At 51.6% G+C, this 10421-nt stretch overlaps 1 protein-coding gene across 1 annotated transcript in view; it reads right to left on the bottom strand.

The window, feature by feature from the left end:
• LOC306929291 (inositol 1,4,5-trisphosphate-gated calcium channel ITPR1-like) overlaps positions 1-10421 on the bottom strand; it is a 136614-nt gene that overhangs the window by 35634 nt on the left and 90559 nt on the right. Inside the window, exons 42-46 of the mRNA XM_079509733.1 lie at positions 7097-7280; positions 6121-6449; positions 5754-5954; positions 5106-5216; positions 3572-3667 (exon numbers count right to left, since the gene is read on the bottom strand). Of these exons, the coding sequence (XP_079365859.1) occupies positions 3572-3667; positions 5106-5216; positions 5754-5954; positions 6121-6449; positions 7097-7280 (921 nt within the window). The remainder of the gene's footprint in view (positions 1-3571; positions 3668-5105; positions 5217-5753; positions 5955-6120; positions 6450-7096; positions 7281-10421) is intronic.

Here is a 10421-nt window from a genome sequence, read left to right on the forward strand (position 1 = left end):
ACCTCAGCACTGGCCCTGTCACACTGACACCTCAGCACTGTCACACTGACACCTCAGCACTGTCACACTGACACCTCAGCACTGGCCCTGTCAAACTCTGAAGCAGAATATCGTGCCCCTGTCTGGTCCAGGTCATCCCACACACACACACACACACACACACACACACACACACACCAAGTGGACATCCAGCTCAATACCACCATGAGAACCATAACCAAGACTTTTCGCTCAACACCACTCCCCCTGGCTCCCTGTCTTATCAAACGTAGCCCCTCCCCCTGGCTCCCTGTCTTATCAAACATAGCCCCTCCCCCTGGCTCCCTGTCTTATCAAACATAGCCCCTCCCCCTGGCTCCCTGTCTTATCAGACATAGCCCCTCCCCCTGGCTCCCTGTCTTATCAGACATAGCCCCTCCCCCTGGCTTCCTGTCTTATCAAACATAGCCCCTCCCCCTGGCTTCCTGTCTTATCAGACATAGCCCCTCCTCCTGTCTTATCAGACATAGCCCCTCCCCCTGGCTTCCTGTCTTATCAGACATAGCCCCTCCCCCTGGCTTCCTGTCTTATCAGACATAGCCCCTCCCCCTGGCTTCCTGTCTTATCAGACATAGCCCCTCCCCCTGGCTTCCTGTCTTATCAGACAAAGCCCCTCCCCCTGGCTCCCTGTCTTATCAGACATAGCCCCTCCCCCTGGCTTCCTGTCTTATCAGACATAGCCCCTCCCCCTGGCTTCCTGTCTTATCAGACATAGCCCCTCCCCCTGGCTTCCTGTCTTATCAGACATAGCCCCTCCCCCTGGCTTCCTGTCTTATCAGACATAGCCCCTCCCCCTGGCTCCCTGTCTTATAAGACATAGCCCCTCCCCCTGGCTCCCTGTCTTATCAGACATAGCCCCTCCCCCTGGCTCCCTGTCTTATAAGACATAGCCCCTCCCCCTGGCTCCCTGTCTTATCAGACATAGCCCCTCCACCTGGCTCCCTGTCTTATCAGACATAGCCCCTCCCCCTGGCTTCCTATAGCCCCTCCCCCTGGCTTCCTGTCTTATCAGACATAGCCCCTCCCCCTGGCTCCCTGTCTTATCAGACATAGCCCCTCCCCCTGGCTTCCTGTCTTATCAGACATAGCCCCTCCCCCTGGCTTCCTGTCTTATCAGACATAGCCCCTCCCCCTGGCTTCCTGTCTTATCAGACATAGCCCCTCCCCCTGGCTTCCTGTCTTATCAGACATAGCCCCTCCCCCTGGCTCCCTGTCTTATCAAACATAGCCGCTCCCACACATCCGGCAGGCAGCAGTTACTCAAAGGATGCTTCAAAAGGTCAAAGACTCTCCCCATTTGCCAGGTCAAAGGTCAAAGACTCTCCCCATCTACCAATCCATGCAGACATCTTCAACCCACCCACTGCTCCAATTCCATCTAGATGACCAAATTGGAATAACCCCCCATCAGCTGACTTCACCATCCAATCAGCTTGGAAAAATAAATGTGCAAGGAGGTCCCAAACAAACAGCTGGTGTCAGAGCCCAACAGGTCCCTGGCACCAACCTCCCCTCGTCCATGGCCACTGGGTTACTCCACGTGGTGCGTATTTTCCTCGGATGCGTGGTAAGAAGTTGCAGACTAATCTACTGATCAAATGAAAAGAAAGTGAACCTAAATTAAAGCCATAAACTTCAACTAATATAGTTGGTTTCACTATTGTGTTTATCCTGAGCACACGTCTCTGCCAGGGCAGGTAATTGAATGCAGTCAGTTGCAGTGACGCCATTGGGTAATCCGGGGTAGTGACATCATCATGCAACGACATAACCATGTCGTCATCACGACCACCGGGGCCTTTAAAAATGAATCTTCAAGTGAACTCGACGTCATTTAGCGACTTTTTCCCAACGAATCCTGCCTGCTTGAAGACACTTCCACCTGGAGATACTCTGTCAGCACTGTGGGCCAGACTGACTGGGCTGAGGTGGAGCTGACGTTCAATCTGCTATATTAGCCGAACGCCACCGGCTTCCCCGATCGGCCAACATCGACCGACTCATTGGCTTTGTGGATTTCGCCAAAACGTTTGTGACCAACGGACTCTCTAGACGTTTACAGAGCAAGACTCGACAATGTCCAGTTTGTCCTGCTGGACAGTCCACCTAAATGGAGGACCAGGTGAAACAGCAGCTTATGCTGCTGTTTCAGTTGGGCAAAAGGTTTATTACTTTGGAAGACCCTGTGATTTTGACATGGGTCAGACTCAGGTGCATGTCTTCAACACATTGTCTTTGCGCTGGGAGAAGTTGACACCAGCAACGACTGATAGGCCTCTTCCAGTCGTCGCTGTTGTCAACTTCTCCCAACGCCATGTGGGACACACGGTTGTTCTGGTAGAAGGTACAGTCTTCGTCTGGGGAGGGAAAAAGAACAGGAAGTACTACAATGTGCTTCATGGATTTGATGTCGACACCCACAGATGGTTCAAACCCAGGGTTTCTGGGACTGTTCCAGAGGGGAGGAGGGACCACTCAGCCTGTGTGTTGGAGAAGGTCATGTTTATCCATGGAGGATACACCAAGCTGACTGGTCACACTAATGGCATGTACAAGTTGGACACCAGCACAATGATCTGGTCTTTAATTAACACCAGGGGAACTTCACCACCTGGTTCAGAACGTCACTCAGCCACCATCATCAGGTCAAAGATGTTTGTATTTGGGGGCTATGGGGACCAGATGGGCCACTACAACATGATCAGAGTGTTTGACACAGAGAACAACCTCTGGCTGGAAGTGAAAACACCTTCTGCACAGCTTCTACCAGAAGGACGATGTTGGCATTCAGCCTTTACCTACAATGGAGAGCTGTACGTTTTTGGTGGCTGTAAGTATAACCCGACCTTTAATGATATGTGGAAATTCACCCCAGAGACCTTCTCCTGGAGGAAGGTTGATCCCAAGGGGAAAATACCATGTCCAATGTGTAATATGTGCTGTTGCATTGTGGGAGATCGTATCATCCTCTTTGGAGGAAGGAAAGGAGATCACACTCTATCTGATGAGCTGTTCATCTTAGACTTGAGTCCTAGTCTTAAGACGCTGTGCAAGGTAGTAGTTATTCAGTACGGTCTGGACCAATCAGAAGTCCCACACAACATCAGGTGGGAACTGGCAGCCATGACTACCAAGTAGTGCTGCCAGTACGAAATTCTGGATTCAAATATTCTTTGAATATCTGTGACCAGATTTGACTGCGAGCCTGTCAACGTTTTTTTTTTCTTTTTTTTTTTTCATCCAAACTGAGTTTTTATCCAAAACGAGCTCTTCACATATACTGTTACACAATCATGGGATACAACCTTAGAAAAAACAACAGATTACACTGAAGGCAGAGGGACATGTAAGACCATCTCAGCAGCTCTTTGGGTCTCATGTTGTACAGGGTTAGAGGAACAGTAGAGGAACATCTCAGCAGCTCTTTGGGTCTCATGTTGTACAGGGTTAGAGGAACAGTAGAGGAACATCTCACCAGCTCTTTGGGTCTCATGTTGTACAGGGTTAGAGGAACAGTAGAGGAACATCTCACCAGCTCTTTGGGTCTCATGTTGTAGAGGATCCTCTCAGCGTTCTCACTGTCGTGACGACTCTCCATGATGGCCAGGAGAAGCTTGGAGGCGTTATTCTGGCAGACAGACAGACAGACAGACAGACAGACAGACAGACAGACAGACAGACAGACAGACAGACAGACAGACAGACAGACAGACAGACAGACAGACAGACAGACAGACAGACAGACAGACACAAAAAGTCACAAAAAGACAGACTCCTGTCGTGGAAGTAATGATGAGAATGAGATGATGTATCCAGTTTGTCTAAGGTGGTCTCAACCTACTCACCTTGAGCTCCATCACCAGGTCCATCCTCTAACTCACCTTCAGCTCCATCACCAGGTCCATCCTCTAACTCACCTTGAGCTCCATCACCAGGTCCATCCTCTAACTCACCTTGAGCTCCATCACCAGGTCCATCCTCTAACTCACCTTGAGCTCCATCACCAGGTCCATCCTCTAACTCACCTTCAGCTCCATCACCAGGTCCATCCTCTAACTCACCTTCAGCTCCATCACCAGGTCCATCCTCTAACTCACCTTGAGCTCCATCACCAGGTCCATCCTCTAACTCACCTTCAGCTCCATCACCAGGTCCATCCTCTAACTCACCTTGAGCTCCATCACCAGGTCCATCCTCTAACTCACATTCAGCTCCATCACCAGGTCCATCCTCTAACTCACCTTCAGCTCCATCACCAGGTCCGTCCTCCAACTCACCTTGAGCTCCATCACCAGGTCCATCCTCTAACTCACCTTGAGCTCCATCACCAGGTCCATCCTCTAACTCACCTTGAGCTCCATCACCAGGTCCATCCTCTAACTCACCTTGAGCTCCATCACCAGGTCCGTCCTCCAACTCACCTTGAGCTCCATCACCAGGTCCATCCTCTAACTCACCTTGAGCTCCATCACCAGGTCCGTCCTCCAACTCACCTTGAGCTCCATCACCAGGTCCATCCTCTAACTCACATTCAGCTCCATCACCAGGTCCATCCTCCAACTCACCTTGAGCTCCATCACCAGGTCCATCCTCTAACTCACCTTGAGCTCCATCACCAGGTCCATCCTCCAACTCACCTTGAGCTCCATCACCAGGTCCGTCCTCCAACTCACCTTGAGCTCCATCACCAGGTCCATCCTCTAACTCACCTTGAGCTCCATCACCAGGTGTCCATCCTCTAACTCACCTTGAGCTCCATCACCAGGTCCATCCTCTAACTCACCTTCAGCTCCATCACCAGGTCCATCCTCTAACTCACCTTGAGCTCCATCACCAGGTCCATCCTCTAACTCACCTTCAGTTCCATCACCAGGTCCATCCTCTAACTCACCTTCAGCTCCATCACCAGGTCCATCCTCTAACTCACATTCAGCTCCATCACCATGTCCATCCTCTAACTCACCTTCAGCTCCATCACCAGGTCCGTCCTCTAACTCACATTCAGCTCCATCACCAGGTATTTGGGCCTCATGTTGTTCAGGTTTAGACAAACATGAAGAACTCACCTTCAGCTCCAACACCAGGTCCATCCTCTTCTTTCCCAGAGGATTGATGTCGTTCAGGATCAGAGCGATGATGATGTCGATGCCGTTGGACTCATGTGTGGCGATGCAGTTCTGGAAGAAGAGAAAAAAACATCCTTATACAGTCATAATACAGTTCTGGAAGATAACTACATTATCACAATCCCTCCTGTCAGGTGGTAACGTGAGGCCAGTGCCAACAGAATGAACGATATAAGCAGAGAAGGAGAAGCGTTACGCGGCCGAATAACCCGGAAGTGATAGTCTTCCATTGTGGTGAACTACATCCTTATATTACCTCTTAATGTAGTTTTGTAAGAGAACTAGATCCTGCCATAATATTGTAGCTCTGTAAGATAACTACATTCTGACATCATAATGTAGTTATGTAAGAGAACTACATCCTGACATCATATTGTAGTTCTGTAAGAGAACTACACCGTGACATCATAATGTAGTTCTGTATGAGAACTACATGCATGGTATCTTCGCCCTGGCTGGAATAACCCAACTGAAGTGACGTTCCCTTCCCCCCGACTCCACCAAGGTACCTGGTTCTAGTGACAGGGGCCCCTGGCAGTACTCTGTAGTACTATGCAGTACTCAGCAGTACTCAGTATACTGCAGTACCTGGTTTTCGTGACAGGGCCCCTGGCAGTACTCGGTGAGGCTCTCCACCGTCTGGTTGATGAGCGCCACGTTCTTCTGGTTGATGTAGAGTCCCAGCAGACCCAGACCTCCGGTGGTGGATCCGCAGATGCAGTCCAGGAACTGCAGTGTCTCGCACACCAGGTTGTAGTTGTTCTTGTTGTTCTGACACCGCAGGAAGTTCTGGACAGGACGGGGAAGAGAGGGACAGGAAATGATGTCCTTCAGGCTCAAAACCGCACCAATGCAACTAGTCGCCAGGCAGGCAGGCAGGCAGGCAGGCAGGCACAGACAGACAGACAGACAGACAGACAGACAGACAGACAGACAGACAGACAGTGCCACCTACCTGTAAGTCTCGGTTGTGGTTCTCACAGAGCAGCTGCAGGAAGCGCAGGATTGGCTGCATGATGACGATAACGACACTCATCTCCCCGTCGTCCCCCTTGTCCCCGCCCCCGGTCCCGCCTCCCCCAGGGCCCGCTCCCCCCAGGGCCCCCCCTCCCCCTACTCCCCCCGCCCCCCCGCAGGGCGTCCCCCCGCCCACGTCGTGCTCCTCGGGGTCCGCCAGGGCCTCGGTGCGACGGTACGACGAGAAGGCCTTCCTGGTGGCCTGGGATGCCTCCAGGAGCTGCTCCCTGGCGTCCTCTGTGACGACTAGACCCCCGCTGTCCCTGGCTGGAGAGGACAGAGACATGTATTACTGTCCCTGGCTGGAGAGGACAGAGACATGTATTACTGTCCCTGGCTGGAGAGGACAGAGACATGTATTACTGTCCCTGGCTGGAGAGGACAGAGACATGTATTACTGTCCCTGGCTGGAGAGGACAGAGACATTTATTACTGTCCCTGGCTGGAGAGGACAGAGACATGTATTACTGTCCCTGGCTGGAGAGGACAGAGACATGTATTACTGTCCCTGGCTGGAGAGGACAGAGACATGTATTACTGTCCCTGGCTGGAGAGGACAGAGACATGTATTACTGTCCCTGGCTGGAGAGGACAGAGACATGTATTACTGTCCCTGGCTGGAGAGGACAGAGACATTTATTACTGTCTGTATACATTACTTAATAAACTGGTGGGTGTGGCCACATAAGAAAACATCATTTTAACACTTTCTGTACACTTTTTTGAAAAAAACTGAAATAATAATAATAATCTTCATCCTAGCATAATCAAAGTATCTGGTGATCATATATTAGGGGTGAAAAAACTCACGGCACTATGTCCTTAAAATATGGAGATAAAAGGTTTCACAGACACTGACCCCTTTATGGCGGACGGGCAGGTCCTTGTCTGGAGATACAAGGTTTCGTACTGACCTTTCTTGCGGACGGGCAGGTCCTTGTCGGGCGTCTCGGCGTCTCTCTTCCTGTTTCCCAGGTCGGAGGTGTTGACCGTCACCGTGGCTTTGATCTCCAGCTGGGCCAGCTTCATGCGATCGTAGAACACCCTGAAGAACTTCTCAGACTTCTTGTCCTCCGTGAGGCGACAGAAAAACGAACGCTGGACGAAGGGGAGAGGAGAGGAGAGTAAATGGTAAATGGTGCCTTTATATAGCAACATTCACATACACTGATGTCGGCAGAAACCATCAGTGGCGTGCACAGATAGACACTAGGGGGTGCTAGAGCACCCCCTGCCCTTTTGGCAATGTGCCCTTTTCAAAAATAGCAGACCTACAAGTTCATAGCGCGCCACTCGGTGGCGCGCTATGAGCTTGTAGATCTGCTATTTTTCAATAGCTAACTAAAGCATAACATAATGCTAACACCAAAAGGGGTTCCCGCCCAAAATGGATTAAGGCAACCGGCCGGTTCCACGCGCTGCACAAGGTGCCCTTTTTTAACTTGAGCACCTGCCCCTCTAAATGTCTGTGCAGTGTGCACGCCACTGCAAGGCACCAACCAGCACATCGGGAGCAATTAGGGGTTCAGAGTCTTGCTCATCCAGCCACTCTACCCCTGAGCCACCGCCACCCCCACAGGTGCCAAACTCTTCACCCTTCTGTCTGAAAAAGTCTGAAAACCCACCTCTTCAGATCTTAGTCCGTAGCACTCAATGACCTTGCAGGCAAATGCAAAGGCTAAACTTATCAAATTTTTTCATCCATGCATTGTCAATAAATAATCCTGGGCGCTACACTCCCTCTGTCAACCTGGGGAGAGAAACGGAGTGACCTCATACTTTTTTTTAGGGTACCTACCCTAGGGGACACAGGGAGAACAGGCAAACTCCACACATAATGAAATGTAGATAGCATATTGTGTAGACATAGCATTCTATAGTGTATAGTGTATACTGTAGTGTATACTGTAATACTATAGTGTCATCGTACAGATATTCTACTGTTCTACTGTTACTTATGATCCTTCATGACTATTTCTATGTATTTGATGTATTATATTGTGGTGATGCGTAGCAAACAGACACTATAGTCTACAAGGCTCACGTCGCGTTGCACTGTTGTGTGTTGTGAACATGCAGATCTGCTATTCATGGGTCCTAAAACAGCTGCCTGAGCCCTGAGCTGGAAAGTAAGTGTGCTGCCCGAGTTGTGCCTGCATAATGTAAACCTTTCACTCGCAACACGTTAACCCTTCCCCCCCACAGGGCGGGCATGCAGCTGAGCTAGTGCAACACACTAACCCTTTCCCCCACAGCAGAGCTAGTGCAACACGCTAACCCTTCCCCCTGTAGCGGAGCTAGTGCAACACGCTTCACTCCTCCTTCCGGGTAGGAACAGAGTGCATTCTGGGATGGATTGGGCCAAACACATGGATGCGCTGGCCGTTGACTATCATTGCGCCATTTGCGCGCATTCACGTATGAAACATAGCGTTCACTTGTCATTGCCCCAATGATAGTCAACGGCCCAGCGCTGGCTCGAGCTCCAATACCAAATTCGGCCACTATGTCTATTTCGGCTCAGGGTTTCCTCTCGGTGACATCTCTATTATATATATACTCTAAGGGCGGACATGCCGCAGAGCTAGTGCAACACGCTAACCCTTCCCCCCCAAAGGGCGGGCATGCAGCAGAGCTAGTGCAACACGCTAACCCTTCCCCCCCACAGGGTGGGCATGCAGCAGAGCTAGTGCAACACGCTAACCCTTCACCCCACAGCAGAGCTAGCGCAACACGCTAACCCTTCCCCCCCACAGGGTGGGCATGCAGCAGAGCTAGTGCAACACGCTAACCCTTCACCCCACAGCAGAGCTAGCGCAACACGCTAACCCTTCCCCCCCACAGGGTGGGCATGCAGCAGAGCTAGTGCAACACGCTAACCCTTCACCCCACAGCAGAGCTAGCGCAACACGCTAACCCTTCCCCAGTTCCCCCCCACAGGGTGGGCATGCAGCAGAGCTAGTGCAACACGCTAACCCTTCACCCCACAGCAGAGCTAGCACAACACGCTAACCCTTCCCCACCACAGGGCGAGCATGCAGCAGAGCTAGTACAACACGCTAACCCTTGGGGGTTAGCTGCATGCCCACCCTTGGGGGTTAGCGTGGGGTAGAATGAATATTGTAGTGTAGTCTGTCCTTAGAGTATATATGAATAGAGACGGCACCCGGATGAAACCCTGAGGCGAAATGGACATAGTGGCCGAATTTGATATTGCAGCGTGGGCCCAAACACATGAACGCGCTGGTCCGTTGACTATCATTGTGCACGTTCACGATGACACGTGAACGCTGAATGCCTGCAATGATAGTCAGCGGCAGCGCGTTCATGTGTTTGGGCCCAATCCATCCCAGAATGCACTCTGTTCCTACCCAGAATGCACAGTGAAATCGCCTCATGCGCTTTTGAGCAACTTAATGCAAGTGGATGGGAGGAGAACTCGGGTGCCGTCTCTATTCATATATACTCTAAGAGTCTGTCTCTCTCTGTCTCTCTCTCTGCTCACGTAGCTCCGTCGGGGGAGGGGGGGGGGGGGTTGATGAGTGATGAAGTCGAGGCAGAGGGAACGGGGGAGAGGGAGGGAGGGAGGGGCGTGGGGCCCTGGGCCAGAACGGCACGCATTACCCCGGGGGAGCTGTGCAGCTTACATAACCTGCAAGAGCGCGCAAGCACGCACACGCACACGCACACAAGCACAAGCACACACACACACACACACACACACACACACACACACACACACACACACACACACACACACACACACACACACACACACACACACACACACACACACACACACACCTTCCATAAATAGGTCTGCTGTCTCAGGCACATGCCGTCCTGCCGTACAGTAAATCCTCTCTGTTTTTATTATTATTCTCCTCTCTGCCCGGGTATGTCCCCGTTACCATGGTTACTGCTACCACACTGGGTTCTCAACCGCTTATCCGTATCGGGTCGCGGGGGCAACAGCTCCACCAGAGTGCTCCATGACTTCCCTCTCCAGAGCAACATTAGTGACTTCCTCCTGGGGGATTCCGAGACGTTCCAAGGTCAGGGAGTCGATGTGTTTCCTCCAACTGCGCCTTGGTCTGCCCAGGGGTCTCCTCCCAGTGGGACATGCGTCAAGGACCTCCCTAGGTAGACGCCCGAGAGGCATCCTAACCAGATGCCCGAACCACCTAAGCTGGCTCCTTTCCAGGCGAAGGAGCAGCGGTTCTACTCGGGTTCTACTCC

Source organism: Electrona antarctica, assembly GCF_951216825.1.
Source record: "Electrona antarctica genome assembly, chromosome: 9".
In the NCBI taxonomy this organism is placed as follows: Eukaryota; Metazoa; Chordata; class Actinopteri; order Myctophiformes; family Myctophidae; genus Electrona; species Electrona antarctica.